The sequence below is a fragment of the Centrocercus urophasianus genome, unplaced genomic scaffold (genome assembly GCF_019232065.1).
Source record: "Centrocercus urophasianus isolate 14NV4802_14NV808 unplaced genomic scaffold, USGS_Curo_1.0 seq_1094, whole genome shotgun sequence".
NCBI classification, from domain to species: domain Eukaryota; kingdom Metazoa; phylum Chordata; class Aves; order Galliformes; family Phasianidae; genus Centrocercus; species Centrocercus urophasianus.
Window position 1 is genome coordinate 27,434 of NW_024884247.1, and position 19,127 is coordinate 46,560.

Here is a 19,127-nt window from a genome sequence, read left to right on the forward strand (position 1 = left end):
AAGAAAAGAAAAGAAAAGAAAAGAAAAGAAAAGAAAAGAAAAGAAAAAAAGAGAGAATCAAATAAAACGAGCAGAGCCTGAGCATAAAACACAGGGAGAGCCACGGCTTTATTAATTTCGTGACACACACACGGGCTGCTTGGGGAGGTGAGCACGGATCGCTTCCGGAGAGCCCGACCGCGGGGAGAGAGGAGCGATAATAAAAGCTTCATCTGGCCGCGGCCGCAGCCGGGGTGTCATAAACACCGCCGCGCAGAGCGGTGCGTGGGGCAGAGCGGAGAGATCCGGGAGCCGCCGCCTGCCCCGCTCCGGCCCTGCCCCGCCGCGCCGCTCCGCACGTGTGCGTGTGGCTGGAAATCCATATCGCACATTAATATCCATCCATATCCCAAATTCAGAGGTCGACCTGAGAGCAAGCTCGGTGCATACGAAACCAGACGGGGAGGGGTTGCTGGGGAGGCCCGGGCTTCCATTGGCTGCAAGCGTTCGCCGCGGTGCGGGGGTATCTCTAATCATATTCAGCATGTTTTGCACAAGAAATGTCAGCCAGGAAGGGCTATCCGCTCCCTTCGCCAAATTATTCCACGACAATGTCATGCTCCGAGAGCCCGGCTGCAAACTCTTTCCTGGTGGACTCGTTGATCAGCGCGGGCAGAGGGGACGCGGCGGGAGCAGGAGGCGGAGGCGGAGGAGGAGGCGGCTACTACCCGGGCAGCGGGCTCTACCTGCCACAGGCATCCGAGCTGTCCTACGGGCTGCAGGGCTGCGGACTGTTCCCCGTCCTGGGCAAACGCAATGAAGGTACTTCGCAAAGCATGGTCCCCAGCACGCACCCCTACGTGTCGGGGATGGAAGTGTGGCTAGACCCGCCCCGCTCCTGTCGCATGGAAGAGCCGGAGAGCCAGCAGGCCACCTCGTGCTCCTTCGCTCAAAACATTAAGGAGGAGAGCTCCTACTGCCTCTATGACTCAGAGAAATGCCCCAAAGGCTCGGCCGCCGCCGACCTCGCTCCCTTCCCGCGGCTGAGCGCCGAGGTCAGCCCCTCCGCCAACGGCACCGGGGTGCCGGTCCCGGGCTACTTCCGCCTCTCCCAGGCTTACGGCACCTCCAAGGGCTACGGCGCGGGGCCGGCCGGGGCGGCCCCCTTCGCTCCGCAGCCCCCCGGCCGCTTCCAGCCGCCGCCGTCGGGGCCACCCGTGCCGGAGGCGGGCAGGAGGGAGGACGAGGAGCGCTCCCCCAGCCCCTCGGCGTGCGGCTCCCAGCGGGAGGACGAGACCCGCGCTTCGTCGTCCACCGCCGAGGAGCTCTCCCCCGCGCCGTCGGAGGGCAGCAAGGCCTCTCCCGAGAAGGAGTCCGTAGGTAAGCGAAGCACGGCGGGGTGAGGCTTAGGAAGCGGTGATAACGGTAATTAAAAAGGAAACGCGGGCGAGGAGCGTCACGACGCGAAAGGAGGATCCTGGCTGCCCCGCAGGGCTGCCAAGAAGCGCTGCTCGCGGTGACCTTCTGAACTTTGTAATATTCGGGCACGGGGTTGCCGTAAAAATTAACGTCCGTCCTATAGCTTAAAACCTCGAGAGCCTCCGCTCTGGGCAACTTTCGCCTGCGTGCGGCTTAAACGTATAGAAAAACGAGCTCAATCTTTCCCCTGCGATGGGAAGGTGCCTACCAGATAACAGAGATGTTTGTATAGCATCCAAAATAAGCAATAGGCAGTGCCAATAAATAAACCTATTAACGCGGTAAGTTATATTTTACGATCCAGAATGCTTTTCGGAATAACAGCCGCGCTGAAATGTGCCATCTATGAACTGCTATCAAATTAGACTGATGAATGCACAGCGAATATCCTTCAGCGTCTACACTAGATAACAGGGTTGTTATTTATTCATTCGCCTATTTATTTCCCTCTCCGGTCCCCATGGCGAAAGCCTAGCTCCCCTTCCGTGGGCCGCAGACTTTCTAGGCACTTCTCACTGGCTGCATTTCAGACGCCCTGTTATTCCTTCAGGCGCCCCGTTGGAGAATAATTAAAAATAATTTAAAGATCAAAACGAAAGGCAAGCAAAGGAAAGCTCCTAGAGAGCCAGCCCCACGCCTGCGAGCCACTCCGAGCCATCGAGGGATCGGTGTTACTTCTTTCCCATACGGTTCCAGCGATAGGACTTCCCGCCCTGAAAGGGGGTGATTTTTTCCCCCCCTTTCTTTTATTATTTTTTTTTTTCTTTCGCCGATTCGTGGGAGAGCAAAAGGCCATGGCGAGGCAGCCCGGGAGGCAGGGGGCTAGGGCCCTGCAGCTCACCTTGTTTTCAGCCCCCAGAGCACACTTACGAAGCTCAGATCCTCCCGTTTCGGGTGGCTTTTGTTTTTGGAAGCAGGTGTCTCGGGAGGGCCGAAAGGCTTCAGGCTCCGCACCGAGCCGCCCCCCAGGAACGGCGGGGTCGGAGCGGGGAGAAGCCCGTTTCGGGGGGTCGGAGCTGGACTCCCCTCCGAGCATCCCAGCAGAGGAAAGACTGCCCCGTGGCAGCCCCAGGGCCTTTAGGAGAGCGCTCGGGAGCTTTCGGAAGGCCACCACACCCCAGCACTGGAGGAGCGAGCCCCTGTATGTGCACACACCCACACACGCTTTCCACCCTCTCTCCCAGCTGTTTGCTTCCTACCCGCTGGTAATGTCCCTCTTTTACTTTCTCAAAACTAGGCAATTCAAAAGGAGAAAATGCAGCAAACTGGCTAACCGCAAAAAGTGGCCGAAAGAAACGGTGCCCCTATACCAAGCATCAAACTCTCGAGCTGGAAAAGGAGTTTCTGTTCAATATGTACCTGACTCGTGAGCGTCGCCTAGAGATCAGCCGCACAGTCCATCTCACAGACAGACAAGTTAAAATCTGGTTTCAAAACCGCAGAATGAAACTGAAGAAAATGAACAGAGAGAATAGGATTCGGGAGCTCACAGCCAACTTTAATTTCTCTTGATGAACCTATAAACACATCTTTATGGTTTAAAGAGCCAGTATCATTTTCCTAGGCTGTAGTCATCCGCACCTGTATGGATTAACGATTTTAGACGTTCTCAGTATGTCCTTAAAGTCTTAATGGCTGCTTCGGGAGCGGAAGAAAGCCATGCTAACGCTGAGGGCCATGTGTGAGCCTCCTCGGTTCCTGCAGCCTTCCCCGGGCCCGCTTTGCTCTTTCAAGCTTTGAAAGCCCAGAAATAGGATTTCAGGAGCTGCAAACATTACCCCCCCCCCCCTCCCCCCTTCTCCCAACCCCATGTCTCTCCGAAAAGTAAAGGCGCATTCTTTTAAAATATAGGCGGTGTAACTCGGTCTGTAAGTAGCTTCGGAATGAATTATTTAAGCCGTGCCATATTTCTATATATTGGGAGCTCAGCTTTTTCTCTCTCTGTTTTCCCTGTCTCCCCCCTCCCCCTTTATCCTTCCCAAAGCAGGACTTGCAATAATGAAATGCAGGCATCCTTTAAAAGGACTTCATGGGAACTAGCGTTAAGAGCAATTTTTTGTTCTTTACCTTGAAAGTCAATATTACGGCTTTGAAATTGGCCAGGAAAATGAAATCTCTTCTCTTTAAAGATATATAAAAAAAAAAGTTCGTCTCGCTCATGGACTAAATTATGACACTTACCTCTGAATTTCTCTCTCTCTTTCTGGTTGTAGATATTTACGTAATGTAGTTTTGCTTAAAGATGTGGAATTAGTGATTTTTTTTTTTTTTTGGTCGATAAATAGCGTTACCGTTGGTAGCACGGGATAAGCACACAACGATTCCCCCTTGAGAGAGAAAAAAAAAAAAAAAAAAAAAAAAAAAAAAAAAAACCGTAAATTTTTCCTCACTAATTTCACTGCAAAGTGTACATCCTGAACATCAAAAGGACTTTCTGAGCCAGAGCCTGAGATAGCGAGGGAGAGTTCGTCCGTCTTCCTTTATACTGTGAAGTTACGTGCATCAAAGGGTCAAGCTTATAGGTGAAAAAGATTAGAAAAAGATTTTAAAAAGGAGAAAGAAAGAAGGGGAAAAACTATAAATACAGATATGTATAAATGTCTATTATTATTAAAACGCCGATACCGTTTTAAGCAAATGCATTCTATCGTTATTATAAATGTTAGTTCTAGCTATATCTAGTTCTTACCTTAAATCGGAATAAATTAATATTGTAATGCTGCTGTGCGTGAAAAAGACGATGTTTATGTTCTCATAGAAGAATAAAAAAAGTGGAATGAATCCTTTTAATTTTACCTCTTTTTGTGACTGTTTATCCTCAGGTTCTACTTTATGTCTTCGAGAACTTTTACAACAGGAATAGTTGCCTAAACCCCCTGCAATTACTTTAGGAATCTATTTAAATATTACCTAGACGGTCGTAATTTGTCTGGGCCATATAGCGATGGTGCTCTAAGGTTTGTCGGCTTTTGTTCAGTTTTATGACTTGCTAGTATATCTGGATTGTTGCTGTCTTGAACGAGTGGTTTCAGTTGACTGAGGAGCTGCACAGACTGAGGAAGCAAATTACAATTTCTTGAGGGTAGGGAAGAGATTTTTATTTTCTCACCCACCCCCCCACCCCCACCCCCTTTTAATCACACACCTTCGAGGGTGCAGAGATCTTTAGCTGCCGAGGACGGTGACAAACCGTAGCTTTATCTCAGGGCTCGGAAGAAACCGTGAAGGTGAGCGCATGGGGAGGGGGGAGGTGAGAGCCGCCTCCGTGTCACCGGGCCCCCTCGGACAGGGCCGTTCCCTACCTGGCTGCATGCGGGAGCGCTTATTCCCCCCGGGCCGCCTTTGCATCCTCCCTCCTTCGCTGCATGCTTAGCTAGCGGGAGCTCGCACAAAGGGAAGGCACAACGAGGGCTGGCAGAGGAGCGACAGCTCCAGCTTTCTTCCCGGGTATGTGTGTGCTGGGAGGAGGGGGAGAGACTTTGAACCCGGGCTTAGAGGGAGCCGTTAGCTTTTTATGATGTAACATCGCAGCGGACGGCCTTCCCATCTGCATGGAGAGGCGAAAGCCGCCCTGGGGGGGGGGGCGGCGCGCCGATGCTTTTCCTCTGTTTCCCTGAACCCGGCTGGGGGGCGCGGGGGGCCCGGCGGGGTGCGTGGGGGGCGAGAGGGACTGCGGGGTCACGTTTCTGGTTTTATTTCCGTAGCGGGATCCTTGAGTTAAAGACCACGGCTATGGGGAAAGTAACTATTAGCGCCTGAGAACTGCTCTGTGGTTTAGGTAGTTTCATGTTGTTGGGGCTCCACCTTTCTCTCTACAGCACGAAACTGCCTTAATTACTTCAGCTGATATCATCACCAGGTATGCTTGGTGCGAGGGTCCTTTGTGCCCGAAGAAATCTTAGCGCCGAAGTTATCTGTAGGCGTCAAGTCCCAATGCCATTGTTCTCCATCTGCAACGGAGGCTCCTCTGATTCCTCAGATAAACACGGCAGCCGAGGGGGGAAGCTTGACAAGTTCTTCAAGGTTAGCTAGCTCCTAAGCGAGTCCCTGCCTGCTTGCGGGATTTTCATATCTCTCGTAGGCTGCATTCAAGGTCAGGTGCGTTTTTGCATTCCGCTCGGCGTGGGTAGAGCTCCGGCGGAGGGATCGGAAGGGGGGCGAGGGCGGGGAGCGCTTATATTTTTTTTCCGTCTGGATTTATTCAAAAACGGAGGACGAAAAGCTCTCGGCCGCCCGGGGGAGGGGAGAGACGGAGCCGGGCAGCCCCTTTTCCAGGGGCGTACCGACACACGGGGCTCCGGGCCGCCCGCCCCGCCGAGCCCGCTCTCGTCCACGCGGTTCCCGAGGGGTGACCTCGGTACCCCGAGCCCTCGACGTCGGGCCCACTCCCCCGGGCTCATCGCCACGCGGCCCACAAGGCCTCGGTTACGATCACGATTGCAGCGTGCCCGGAGCCGCTCTCCTCGGCGGCGGAACGGGCAACAGCGACCTCTCCGGGCCCGCCGCCGCCGCTCCTCCGCGCCGCGCCCGCAGCCTTTTGTGTCCGCGGCGCCCTCGGCGGGGGCGGCCTCACGCCGGGCTCTGCGCCCGCAGCACAGGGCAGCCAGCGCGCTCCGAACCGGCTGCCCCGCAGCGGAAAGGCGGGCACGGGAACGGGCAGGGAAAGGCATTCCTGTGGGGTTGGGTTTGGCTTTCTATTTTTTTTTTCCTTCTCTCTCCCCCCCCCCTATTTTTTTTTTTTTTTTCCCCTAAATGACCGATCAATTATTTCTGCTCAAAGAGAAGGAAAAACTTTTTTTTTCTGAAGCTCCAGACGGGGCTGCAGAAACAGAGAGCGGTTAGATAGCGGATTTGAGGCAGACCTACCCTAGCTGGATCTTCGCGGGAGACGCCTCGGCCGGGCCAGGAGCAGATGTGTACACCGCAGTCCGACAGCACTGCTCGTGTCTGCTTGTGAGCACCGTGCTGCTGTCGGGCTGCCCTGTTCTGTGTACATACCGACGGTGTATTTACAGTGTGTGCGTGCCTCTGTAGCCTTCACGCACAGCTTTTCCTCTGTGCTTTATATCTCTTTGGATTCACATCGCTCCGCTTTTGGACAGCTTCCCCCAAACTCTGAGTCATTCTTTCCGCCCGCTGTGCCAAAGCACCGCTCCGCGCCGGTGGGTTCCGTCCGAATCGTTCACAGCGGCAGGAAAAGGCGAGACGGCATTCCAGCGCAAAATCCGCGCAAAGCCCGCGGCTGCGGAGCTCTGCCCCTCGCAGAGGCGTGCTTCCTGCCTCAGCAAGAGGGATGGGAGCGCCGGGTTTCGCTGTGCCGGGATGGAGGCCGGGAAGGGTTTTATTCGGCCACGAGAACGGTGCTTCGTGCCTGGAAATTCCGATTTCGTACCGCGGTGGGATGGCCGGTCGGTCTTTCCCGGGATCTGCTGCCCCAAATCCCGCAGTAACCGGCAAGGTAAACGGTACGAAACCGGTGCAGCCTCCCACGAGCTCTCGTGGCTCGTATGAAAAACGTACTTTGGGGAAAACTGAGCCTAAAAGGTCGAAAAGGGAGGCGAGCGCTCGAGCGCTATCAGCAGCGCTGTGACCGCGTGAAAAACGCCTGTAATTATTTGCCATATTTTAACTCGCGCTTTCCGCACAACCTCTCCTGCCGCTCGGGTGTTGGCAGCGAACGCGTTCCGAATTTTACAGGGAAATAAAAATGCAGACGCGTTCTTTTAAACGTTATTGTTATTGTTATTCATTTGCTATTATTTTTGGTGAGGAACCAAAAAAATTGAAACCCGCCACAAGTTGAGAACCCAAATTCGAATATAAACATCCAGGACTCCTGCAGCTAAGATTATTTTTTTCTGAATGGAAAAAGGAAGTTCTACAATCACATTTCACCACAGCTGACTCTTAATAATAAATATAAATGACGTCGAGTTCCGTCTTTCCAGGAAAGAAATACAATTATTTTTCGCTATTACAGCGCGTCTATACAACGGCCACAAAAAGTAGCGGAGGAGACCTTTATGTACATTTTTTGAATTGTTCGAAACTAACGGGCTCCCCTTTTGCGGGGATCCCGTAAGTGTTTTATAATTTTCTAACTCTAATAGGGGATAATAGTTTCATTATGGGCCTTTGTAATCGTGAATGGGGAGAGAGCGTCGTTAAAATGGGATCTCCGCGCGATTTCTGACTAAACTGTTGGGAGGACATGAAAAGAAAAAGCGAGAAACAGAGAGGGGAGAGAGAGGGAGAGAAGCGGCCCACACAGCCATGTAAAACTAATTAGAACCACACTTTTGCACGCACGATATTTACATGTGATTTTAATTCTCACTCGGCCTTCCCTTCCGTTCAGGGGGCTCTGCTTTCAGCACAGCACACCCCGAGCACCCCGAGGCTCCTACGGGGATTTCGGGGCTCCCCCTGCACACCGCAGCACTGCGCGTCCGCCGGAGGGACGGGGACCGGCGGTGGCGCGGGCGCGCAGCGCATCCCCGTTTAATCCCTAACACTGGCCTTGGATCTGGCCGCGCCTTGCTTTCCCCCTCTCCCTCCCCTCCTTCCGCGGAGGACCGTAACCCTCTGCTCGGTTTCTAGAGCGCGTCCTGCTGCCAAATCAATAACTTCTCTCTGTTCCGCGGGGCGCGGGGCGGCCGAAAGCGAGAGCCCCTTTTACATCCTCCCCTCCGAGCGCGGTGCCTTACTGCAGCGGGCACACGGCGCTTTTTCTCCCCTTCCTCCCCCCCCCCCCCCCCCCCCCCGCTGGGCTGCATAGTTAAGAATAAATCGACGCCGCTGCCCGCCGCTGCCCGGCTCCCGGCGGCCCCTCTGCCGGGGGGGGGGTCCAAGGGCAGGGCCGGGCGAGGAGGGAGCTTCGGTCACTGCCGCGCTCAGTCCGGCCCGAGGGGGCCGAAATCCCGGTCCTGCCCGGGTCTTCTTACGGCCCTTCGGAGCGGCTCCGGCCGTGGGATGCGTCGGGTTTGACTTTTCGTTGCCGGTCCCGCTTAGCGCGGAACGGAACGGGATTATTTACAGGGAGCTCCCAAACGAAACACAATGGTATAATTTAACCTTTCCGAGCACTCGTAAATTTTTACTGCTGTGAAACACAGCGATGCAAATGAGCGCGCTCATAGTTACTGACTTCATAACAACCCCGTGGCTCCCGAAACAATAACTCCTTATGAAATATAATAAATATGTATTTAAATACAGTACGCCGCAACTGCTATTTTGCTTCTTTTTATTGCTTCGATTGTTGTATAATTTTATGTGAAGGTCTCCGACCAAAAGGGTTTGGTGGGTTTTTTTGTGCCTTTTTTTTTTTTTTTTTTTTTAAGGGAACGCGACTCACTGATGGGATGATTAATTACGGTATAAAATAGTCCGCTTAAACGAAAAAAAAAAAATAAAAAGGAGAGAGGGGGACGAAGAGAGGAAGAGGAGAGAAAGAAAGGGAAGGGGGGGGCCGTAATGCGGAATCCGATCTTTTAATCTCAGTTGGCCGCAATTAAAACAAACTCCGCCGTATAACTCAAATATCCCTTTGCATAAAAACATATGGCCTCGCTATAAAAATGATGGCTGGAAAACACTGACCCATTAATAGCCCGCGGACTGATTTATACTTTATTGTTCTGTTCCCCCGCCACGTGACCGGGGCAGCCAATGGGCGCCCGGGCTGCCCCCAACTTATTACTGACTCTACTTCTCCGCCAGCACCAAGTTGTTACGTGAAAGCCGCAGCCCCGAATTGCGGCGGGTCGGGCGCCCGCGCCTCGCCGCGCCATGTCGGCCCCCGGGACCCTCAGCAACTACTACGTGGACTCCTTCCTGGTGCCGGAGGGGGACGAGCTGGCGGCCCCCCGCTACGCCCCCGCGCCGCTGGGGCCGCCGCCGCGCCCGGCGCTGGCCGAGCACCCCGAGCTGACCCCCTGCAGCTTCCAGCCCAAGGCGCCCGTCTTCGGCCCCCCCTGGAGCCCCGCGCACCCCGCCGGCGCCAGCGGCGTCCCCGCCGTGTACCACCCCTACGCGCACCACCAGGCGCCCGTGGCACCGCCCGACGGCAGGTACATGCGTTCGTGGCTCGAGCCTGTGCCGGGCTCCTTGTCCTTCCCCGGGTTACCTACCAGCAGGCATTACGGCATTAAACCTGAACCGCTGGCGGCCAGAAGGGGTGACTGTACCACGTTTGACACTCACACTTTGTCTCTGTCTGATTATGCTTGTGGTTCTCCTCCAGTTGATAGGGATAAGCAAAGCCACGAAGGCGCATTCTCTGAAAACAATGGAGAAAGTGAGGCAAACGGAGAGAAACCACACATTGATCCAAGTAAGTGGGGCTGCGGGGAGGCGCGTTTGGGGCCGGGGAGGAGGCGCGGTGCGGGGCTCCGCGCTGCCCGGGCACCGGGGGCTGAGATCCGCGCTGCCCCTCGCGGGCTCTGCCGGGATCCGGGACGGCTGCGGCTCTACGGGCCGAGGGGAGAACAAAAACCCTCTGTGCGGCTGCGACTTGAAATAAAATAAAATAAAATAATTGGAAAAAAAAATCCCATCTCTCCCGCCTTCCCCGCCCCCCCTCCCCCGGCCACCCCAGCCAACTTCGCAGGACATACTCGCATCCTCCCGCAGCACACACGGAGCGGGTGCCCGAGAAGCATTGGATGTGAATGTGAGCTGCGGGGCCGTGGGAAGGGGGGGGGGGGGGAGGGGGGCAGCTCAGGGCCGGCAGCCGGAACCTCGCCGTTGCGCGGTGCCCTCCTCCCCCTCCGCCTCCCGGCGGAAATGCCCGCGCTGGGCGCCGCGGGGCCGCGGAACGGAGCTGCTCCTGTTAATAACGCCGTGCAAATAAGGGCCCGGAGCTGCAGGGGCTGTAATGACGACGGCCGTGGGCCGGCTCGTCAGCTCCCCGAGTCCTGCCAGCGATGGCACGGGAGAAGGGTGAATTGTAACAGAGAACCAATTCAGACGAGCTGCCGCTCCGGCCGGGCTGGCACTCGGAGAGGCTGCGGGGAGGGCAGGAAGGAAGGAGGCAGCCAGCAGAGAGCAGGAGGACGGGTGTTTTCAAACTGCATCCTACAAACAACTAAAAAAAAAGCTAAGGGAGGCGGGGGCGGCGTGGCTCTGCCTCTCAGGGGTCTCCGTGACCCCTCCCGTGAGTGGGGATGTGGGTGCTCCGTGCCCACCGCGGAGACGAGGGGCACCCCGACACCAGGACCCCCCCCACACCCACAAGACACCCCCCTGAGCCTCAACTTCTCCTCTCGCTCCCCCCGCAGATAACCCTGCTGCTAACTGGCTCCACGCGAGGTCCACCCGGAAAAAGCGCTGCCCTTACACCAAGCACCAGACGCTGGAACTGGAGAAGGAGTTTCTGTTCAATATGTATCTCACCAGGGACCGCAGGTACGAGGTGGCCAGGCTCCTCAACCTCACCGAGAGACAAGTGAAAATCTGGTTTCAGAACAGGAGGATGAAAATGAAGAAAATCAACAAAGACCGAGCAAAGGATGAATGATGGAGATACGCAGGTTAAATGGAAAAAAATAATAATAAAAAAAGCATAAAGTAAAACAAAAACAACAACAAAAAAGCAAACAACAACAAAAAAATAAAAACAACACCAACAAAACCCTCCCCTCGAGCCCTGCCATGCAATGCGTCTGGGTCCAGGCCTCAATTGTTTTTCCAAGGCAAATTCTGATTACGATTGTACCTTGCTTGTCACAGTAGCATGGAGAGGCCAGTTGCCAGGAGAGGTACAGTAAGACTTTTCATTTTCTAATAGGAAAGAAAAAGGGGGCATTAGCACGAAACGGCTGTTGAGCTAGCTTGTATAAATCTACCTGTTTCTTCACTTAAGAAAAAGAGGAAAAAAAAGAAAAAAAAAAGAAGGAAAAAGGAAAAAAAAAATAGAACAACGAGTAAAAACTACCTTTTCATAATGCACAACTATTTACGGACTGTATAGTTTAGTCAACGTAGTTAATTTTATTCGCTCTTTGCGCGGCAGAGAGATCTCTGCTCTAATACTTGAACACTGTGTTTTATTGTGGTAATTATGTTTGTGACTCAATTTATGTGCTTGGGTGCTGTACCGGATGTAATTGTGTAAGCTAGAATTCAATTTGAACTCAGGTTGTTTATTATAAAAATGGCATAGAGTATAGCTCTGTAGCGTATTAAGTCTTTTCTGTATAATTAGACAGTTAACCTTTGATTGTAAAATATATATTATATATATATATATCCCAATTTAAACACACACACAAAAGTAGAAAAAAAAGTTTGTCCGGGATGTCTGGGAATGGCGGTTCTCAAAATACATGGAAACGAGTCGTTTTAGTATGCACAGTTGATATATATATCGTACTGTCTGTGTCAGTTGTATATATGATCTATATATGAAAAAGTAACTAGGCAGACTAGCTTAATATTGTTTTTGCACCAGTGAGCAGTTAGCAGATTTCGGAGCTATACGTATATGTGAAAGGGTAACTACCTATGGTTTACGTTTTAATTTTAATCGAATGATTTGATGGTTGTTGTAATGAAGGTTAATTTTATTGATAATAAATTATACGCTATAAAAACCTACATTTGGTTATTGTAAATTTGTATCGCTTATTAAAAAAAAAAAAAAATCATAGTAATAATAAATCCGGGAAGTGATGTTGATGCAGAACGTACACTGTCTATTTTGAAATAGTTACCTCATGGCCTACTGACCAAATCGTTGTGTTGAAATGATATTTAACTTTTTGCCAAATAAAATATATTGATTCTTTTCTATTCCGTGATGTTTTAAGGTTCTTAAGCAGGAGTTCCACCCGAAGTCCCCAGCGGATGTGGCGGGGCTGAAAGCCGAGGTGGGGCTTCTTGTGTGCTCTTCTGCAAACGCAGAGCCCCAGCACGGGAAAAACGGGGCTGTTTTTGGCTCTAAATGGGTCCGGAATGCCTTTAGTTCCCCGAGGGGGTGAGGCCCAGCTCCCCCCTCCCGGACACCGCTTCGGAAGCCGGCGCTTAGCGATGGAGATCGGCAGCTCCTGCAAAGAGGAGCGGGGGCTCCCGCTCACGTTAAGGCGATTTTATTCCATTTCTACGGCGGGGCGGGGGTTGGTGCGGACCGACCCGAAACGTGCAGCTCTCCTCGGAGCGGGCCGTCACATAAATCGGTGCAGACGGCGACATTTAGACCGGGCCGCTTCATTGCTCCTCGATAACGCGCCCGGAGCTCGGCGTGCTGCAGCGAGCTGGGGAAGGAACCCGCGCTCCGAGCCCATTCTAAATCCCCTTCTGGAGATAATCGCCCGTGCAAAAATATGGTATTGAGAATGTCCCCCATTTCTTTCTCCCTTCGCCTCCGAGTAGGGGATTTTTTTTTTTTTTTTTCCTTTTTTAAATGTCCCGTGGCAAATAAAAACAACCCGATGCATTTTACTAGCGCCGCAGATTATGTATGTATATAGAGAGACAGAGAGAGATAAAATTTTACTGACAATTATGGTAGAATTTATGGTGTCAATTTTACTCGCTGGTTCAGTCGAGGGAAAGAGCAGGGCTGGAGCAGGGAAGGCAAAATCCGATTATTCCTGTACAGCAACAACAGAAGGGAGAAAAGAGATTCTTCGGAGCGGGAGATTTCTGCGCCCCCCCCTCTCGTCCACCCCTCCCCCGCCGCCCCGAGCCAAACCGGGCTCTGCAACAAAAGAAATCGCGGAGTCTGCGAGCGCTGCGCTGCAGCCGCGTTGGGGCGGACATATTTCCTCGAGGGCGGCTCTGCGCGCCCCGACACCCCGACAGGGTGGGAGCGGAGCCCGCTCCGCTACCGCGTATCCATCGCACAGATATGTACCGAGAGCCAAATAAGACAGAGCGCACTCGTGGTCTTTGGCAGAAGTTGTTGTTAGGAAAATTCAGAGCCGTGCAGCGCAATAAAAGAAAATGACTGCTGTAACCGTTTATGGGGTGTAAAACGCTGCAGGGCGAAAGGCAGAATGTAGGGAGCCGGCACGGAGCGTACAGATGTGCAGAACTGCGGGGGGAAAACGCTGTCGGCTTCACCTTGAAAAAAAATAAAAATAATAATAATAAAAGAAATCCGGGGTAAGATTTGATGAGTTCTAATTAGTGAAAGGAGCTCGTTCTGGCGTGCACACACAAAAAAACCCCTAATTGAGCCCCGAGCCGGTGTTTGGGATGCTGGGACGCCCTCTGTTGTTGCAGACAGAGGCAACTTCAAAGAATCAGCATTAAGAGTGTGTAATAAATGACGGGTCTGCAAACTGTCTGGAATTCGGCCCTTAATGAGTTTACAACTGTCCAGCCACAATTAAGATTTTCTACAAAAGCCTTTTCATTTGTTTTGTCTGGCTGTTTTAGATAAAGCGAGCGAGCGGAAATAACAGCCTTTATGAGCCTCCCCCCTGGCCGGGCTGGGCCAGGCGCGGACGCGGACGCGGAGCTGCGGGGCGCGGCCGGAGCGGGGCCGCCTGCGCGGTGCAGTTCCGCGGGGCGAGGCGGGCTGGCGGCGCGCCGGCTCGCCGGCAGGTGGCGCTGTGAGCCCGCGAAAGAGCAGCCGCCCGCCATCAAGCGCTCGGTCGCCTCCCGCCAGCGCCTAAAATGTCGACGGTGTGGGTGCAGAACGCGGGCCGGAGCTACGGGCTGCGCGTCAACAAAGGCCGAGTTCTTTTTTTTTTTTTTCCCCCACTATTTTCTGCTCTCTCTCTCCCTCTCTCTATCTCTCTTCTTTTAAAATCAATTTCTTCTTCTTCTTTATTTTTATTTTTTTCCTTTCCTTCTCCTTATCCCCGGCTCACTGAGCCATTAAGGCACAGTGCGGGTAGCATCAATATGTGGCCGCAGCAAAAGCTCGCTCCTCACCGCGTCCCGCGTTATTATTCTCAAAGCACCCACCACGCTCCCTGTCAGCTGACAAAGCCGCGGCACAGAGCTGCGAGCCCGTCCCCTCCTTCCCCAACCCTCGTCCCGCTCAAATCCTCCCGTTTTCCAGGTGAGGAATGACATATACAGAAAATGCGGGGACAGCAGCGCTGGGACAGAGCAGGGGGAATCGGGGTGCTCCCGGCTCCAGCCGGCCCTGCCCGGGGCATGCGGTGGGCAAGGGCAGCCCTCGGAGAGCGTGGCAAAGACGGGAGAAGCAGCGCTGTGGAGCTTTAATTGGAAAATTATTTACTGGAGAAGGGAAATTTCCAACATCTGTCTCTGGTACAAATAAAACTCTGCCTGCGTCCTCGGCAATTCCCGCTCCGTGCGACCCGCTGTACTTCCATCGCACAGATGCTAACAGTCGGGTACTCCGCAAACTTGACGCGTCTCAAAGTCACTCCTAACTTCTTCTGGCCCGCTACTCTGATTTCCTCCTCTCGTTTTCGTATTTTTCTCCGTTTTGCTTTTGTTGGCTTTCGGTCTTTGGAATGAGAAGTAGTGGGGAATGGTAGCTCGTGTTCACATGTTGCCGAAAGAAAGGGGGGAAAGTAATTGGAGAGAAAACAGAAATGGGAGGGAAGGAAGCACAAAATATGCTCTGCTAGAAGATCGTTGTATTTTTCAACTTAGAGTCAGACAAGAGAAAGAAAAAAAAAAAAAAACTGAACAGCGCTGTGTAACAGAACCGCTTTCTCTGCGTTTTATTTACATTTCCTTAAATCAAAGCCAATATCTTAACATCGAAATTCAGCATCGGAAAGGAATGCGCGCTCTGTGCTATTTTTTCCCCACCCCGTTGTAAAGATTTAATTCTTTCTAGGGATGGAGAGCAGCAGCCACTCCCCGCTTTCTAATAAGAGCCTTCTTATCAAATGTTTGTCTACAAAGGCGTTGTTAAACTTGTTATGATTAATTCCTTTTTTTTTTTTTTTTCTTTTTTTTCCGAGGGCAGTAAAACTGCACCGAAATTAAGAAGTGTTTATGCGTCGTCATGAGAAGTAATAACGTGGCACAGCGCGCTCCATTATAATCGGGGATAAATTACGGCGGGATTCTAAAACAACAAAAATCCTCTCTAGTGCGAAGCACATCGCTATCCCTCTCGTCACATGAGCCATAACAGGGCAGTGCTCCCAGGTCGCGCGTAACTTCTGAGCACCGTTTAATCGCTACCTTTGACTTCCCGGAAAAGCTCGGGACGCACAGTGAGGCACCCCCGGTTCTCCCACGTAAAGAATAAATGCAGTGAATGCCGCCTGGAGGATTATTTTTAAAGCGTGTGAGAAGACTGCGGTGACGGAAACCTCGCAATCTCAGCTCGCTCGCTATTTCCTCGACTGTAATATATAGACATATATATACACATTTGAATACGTTTTGCAGGCTGCTGTGTCCGAGGTTGTTTGCATGCGACAGAATGAGACATTTCGGGGCTATTTCCGAGCAGCGCCGTGCCGGCGTTGGGCGAATACGCGGGGGGTGGGCGCGCACATAAGGCGGTGGGGGCCAATTCGGAGCTGCTTCGACGATTTGTTTGGCGGGAGGCATTTTGACGTTGTTTTTATTATTATTTGTGGGTTGGCAGATAAAAAGCTGCTAGCAAAATAAAAGAAAAGGCGGTGGTCACAACACACCCCCGCAAAGCTAACGGCATCGCAGCGCTTATTTTGCAGACACGCGGAACCCGAAATACACGCGCCCAGCCCCGCCGTTCGCTTCGACGTTATCAATATTAGAGTCTAGACATGGCTAAGTTTGCCGTTTCTTTCTCTTCGCGTCTTGGTATGTTGTCACCAGAGGAGCAGTTTATTGGTCTAATGTCATCTACTTCAGCTTCTTTGATCTTCCGAGTCGTCGTCTTGTTTGCTTCGCGTTCGTTTAACTTCTTGGGCCTTTCTTCCCCTCCGGCAGCCTCTTCTGCCGGAATGTTCCCACATCGACCGCAGCGATATTGCCAAAATCGGAATAAACTAGAGCAGAGCCCTTTTCTCCAGATTCTCCCCAGCGCCTCCGAGTATCAGCCGCGTTTTCACGTGCCTGGCGCTTGGCACATCTCTAGGAGCAGCCGCCACATTTGCATGCTCTGAGGCTGCAATATCTCGGGGACCTCGCTCTAAGAATTTACTCGCTTCTGTCAGAAACCTGTATTCATGGGGCTGCAATAACCGCGCATAAAGGCTCCCCAAGGGGGAGCGTGGAGGTGTGCGGAGGGAAGAGGGTGTTCCACGTTTACAAAACGGAAAGTTTAGGGTCCGTGCGAAATATCGCCAAGAACAATTTTAAGTGGTGAGAAAGTCTTTGTACACGGGGCACCAAACTATAATTGAAAGGAGAATTTCCGGGGCAATTCCATTGTGCTCCTTCCAGTTTATGATGTGCAATACAGGCAGGCAGTAAAAGCTGTCTTTACCAGGACTCCCTGTCTGAGGGAAGGAAACTCATTTTACGATCCGTTTAAAGGAAGGGCACGGTGCAGCATCCTCAATGCAGAGCCATTCGCATTGTTGGGGAGCCGGGGTTTAGAAAACCGGCTGCGTTCCCCTCGAGCTGAGAAGAACGGGGCCGTAAGGTATGTACAACGGAAAGGTAAAAGGGGTGCTGGGAAAAATATATAAATAACAATAATAAATAAGGCTCAGGGCAGAAGACATTTGCAGGCGGCTCCTTGAGTGCAACGTATTGTTTTCTTTCTGCTTAAGGCGCTCAGAAAGTTGAACGCTCCCTCAACCGCACGTTGTACGCTGCCTTTATTCGGGGGGCGGTGGTATTTTCCTTTCTACCAGGGGAGGAGGGCCGGGCCGACTCGCGGAGAGCTCCGCGCACCCCTATGCTAGGTTCGGGCTCCGGGAACCGCAGTGGCGGGACGGGGTCGGTTGTGCCCCGTAGCCGAGTGCGCCCCAAACCCCCTCCCCGCATACCAGTGACCCCTCTGCGTGCTTGCAGCACGGACAATAATAACAATAACGAGAGCTTTCACTTCTTTCAAGTTGTTTTGTTTTCAACGTTCTCCCCTTTGGCCCCCCTCCCCGTCCCCCCGCCCCGTCTAACGAGGACCACATGGTGCCCGCCCCCCCCGTTTCCCCCTCCCTCCGCCGTCGCCGCCGAGCGGTTCCGCGGAGCGGGACCAGGGTCCCCCCCCCCGCTCGGCGGAGGCGGCGGTGCCGTCGGGGGGCGGAGGGGAGGCGGCTGGACGGCGCGGGGCGGTGGCGGCGGCCCCGGCGGCCCCGTCCATGGCCGGGCACCGGCGGGCCGCGGCCGGCACCACCTGTGAGGCGGGCGGGGATTGGCGGGCGGCGTCATATGACCGGTCACGTGCTGGAGGCAGCTCAGTCCAAAAGAAAATGGGGTTTGGTGTAAATCTGGGGGTGTAATGTTATCATATATCACGCTACCTCGTAAAACCGACACTGAAGCCTGCCGGACAACAAATCACAGGTCAAAATTATGAGCTCTTCGTATTATGTGAATGCGCTTTTTAGCAAATATACGGCGGGGGCTTCTCTTTTCCAAAATGCTGAGCCTACTTCTTGCTCCTTTGCAAGCAACTCCCAGAGAAGCGGCTATGGACCAGGCGCGGGTGCCTTTGCCTCCTCCATGCCCGGCTTGTACAATGTGAACAGTACCATATATCAAAGCCCGTTCTCTTCCGGATACAGCCTGGGCTCTGATGCCTACAACCTGCATTGTTCCTCTTTTGATCAGAACATTCCCGTCCTCTGCAATGACCTAACCAAACCCAGCTGTGAGAAAGCGGAGGAAAGCAACCTGCACAACCAGGCTGAGGCTAATTTCCGGATATACCCCTGGATGAGGTCTTCAGGTAGGGGCGAGCGGGGCTGGAGCTGTGGCAGCCAGGCAAAGCGTGTCGCCAAAATTACTGTCAGCACAGCCTTGATGGTTTTAATTATAGCCGAGGCGCCATTGCGTAGAAAGCCCGTGGCATTGTATGTAAATGAGTATCATAAAACTTTTTATTGCCCAATTAATGGGTTCTAGCCTCGTAAATTTATTTAACTCCATTTGCTATGGAATTTTAGCATTGAGTTTATTCGCGCTTTTTGCTGCAGAAATGCGGAGAGTTGGCTGCGTGCTCGCAGAGCCCCCTCGGGTGAGCGTCCCCATTGCCCTCCGCCGAAGTCGGGCAGAAAAGCTCCGCCCGGGGGGGGAAGGGGAACCCGGGAGCGGGATCGGCTGTGCCGGGGCTCCGCAGGGCCGCGCCGCGCCGCGTTCCCCCCCTGCCCCCTCCGCGGAGATAAGAATCTATAGAAACGGACTGAACAGGAAAGCGGAGGGAGGGGAGGGAGCCGGGGGGGGCTGGGGGCGAGAGTGTGTGAAAAGCGAGAGCTCGCTTCTGGGGCTGAACGCGGGGTATTGTTTACGATCCGGGCGGGGTAGGGGAGCGGGGTGTGTGTGTGTGTGTGTGTGTGTGCAGGGAGCCCCAGACATTAAAATAAAATAAATACTGCCCGGCCTTCCAGATTTTTATTTCCCCTTGCGAAACGCAAAAGCCTGGAAGGTTTTAGGGAAATATATCGCCCGGGGAAAAGTTCCTCCTCCCAAAAGCAATTTCCTCCTCCACCTCCTCTCCTGAATGCTTTCTCTCCACTTTTTCTATGTCTCGAGCAACTTAATTTTTGCTTTGCCCGAGCAGGACAGGTCGTGTCGCTGAAATGTCTTTGTTAGGACAAAGTGTGTGTGTATGGGGGGGAGGGTTGAGT

At 53.0% G+C, this 19,127-nt stretch overlaps 3 protein-coding genes and 1 long non-coding RNA gene across 5 annotated transcripts; 3 read left to right on the plus strand and 1 right to left on the minus strand.

The window, feature by feature from the left end:
* Positions 1-14: 14 nt before the first annotated feature.
* On the plus strand, positions 15-4,239 carry HOXA10 (homeobox A10). Its single transcript, XM_042832987.1, has 2 exons — positions 15-1,359; positions 2,696-4,239. Exons 1-2 carry the CDS (start codon positions 540-542, stop codon positions 2,968-2,970), a joined length of 1,095 nt encoding a protein of 364 aa, XP_042688921.1. The 5' UTR covers positions 15-539; the 3' UTR covers positions 2,971-4,239.
* Positions 2,936-5,028, minus strand: LOC122167994. Of its 2 annotated transcripts, XR_006171140.1 has the most exons (5): positions 4,761-5,028; positions 4,604-4,666; positions 4,369-4,511; positions 3,640-3,785; positions 2,936-3,192 (listed from the first exon to the last, which is right to left on the minus strand). It is a non-coding gene; the product is annotated as an uncharacterized LOC122167994 (long non-coding RNA). The 2 variants fall into 2 exon arrangements; XR_006171139.1 differs by having other exon boundaries at positions 4,604-5,027.
* A 3,312-nt stretch (positions 5,029-8,340) lies between these two features.
* HOXA9 (homeobox A9) lies at positions 8,341-12,252 on the plus strand. The gene is made up of 2 exons (XM_042832999.1): positions 8,341-9,793; positions 10,740-12,252. Exons 1-2 carry the CDS (start codon positions 9,250-9,252, stop codon positions 10,976-10,978), a joined length of 783 nt encoding a protein of 260 aa, XP_042688933.1. The 5' UTR covers positions 8,341-9,249; the 3' UTR covers positions 10,979-12,252.
* Positions 12,253-17,740: 5,488 nt separating this feature from the next.
* LOC122168011 (homeobox protein Hox-A7-like) lies at positions 17,741-18,604 on the plus strand. Its single transcript, XM_042833035.1, has one exon. It carries the CDS (start codon positions 17,854-17,856, stop codon positions 18,403-18,405), a length of 552 nt encoding a protein of 183 aa, XP_042688969.1. The 5' UTR covers positions 17,741-17,853; the 3' UTR covers positions 18,406-18,604.
* Positions 18,605-19,127: the final 523 nt, after the last annotated feature.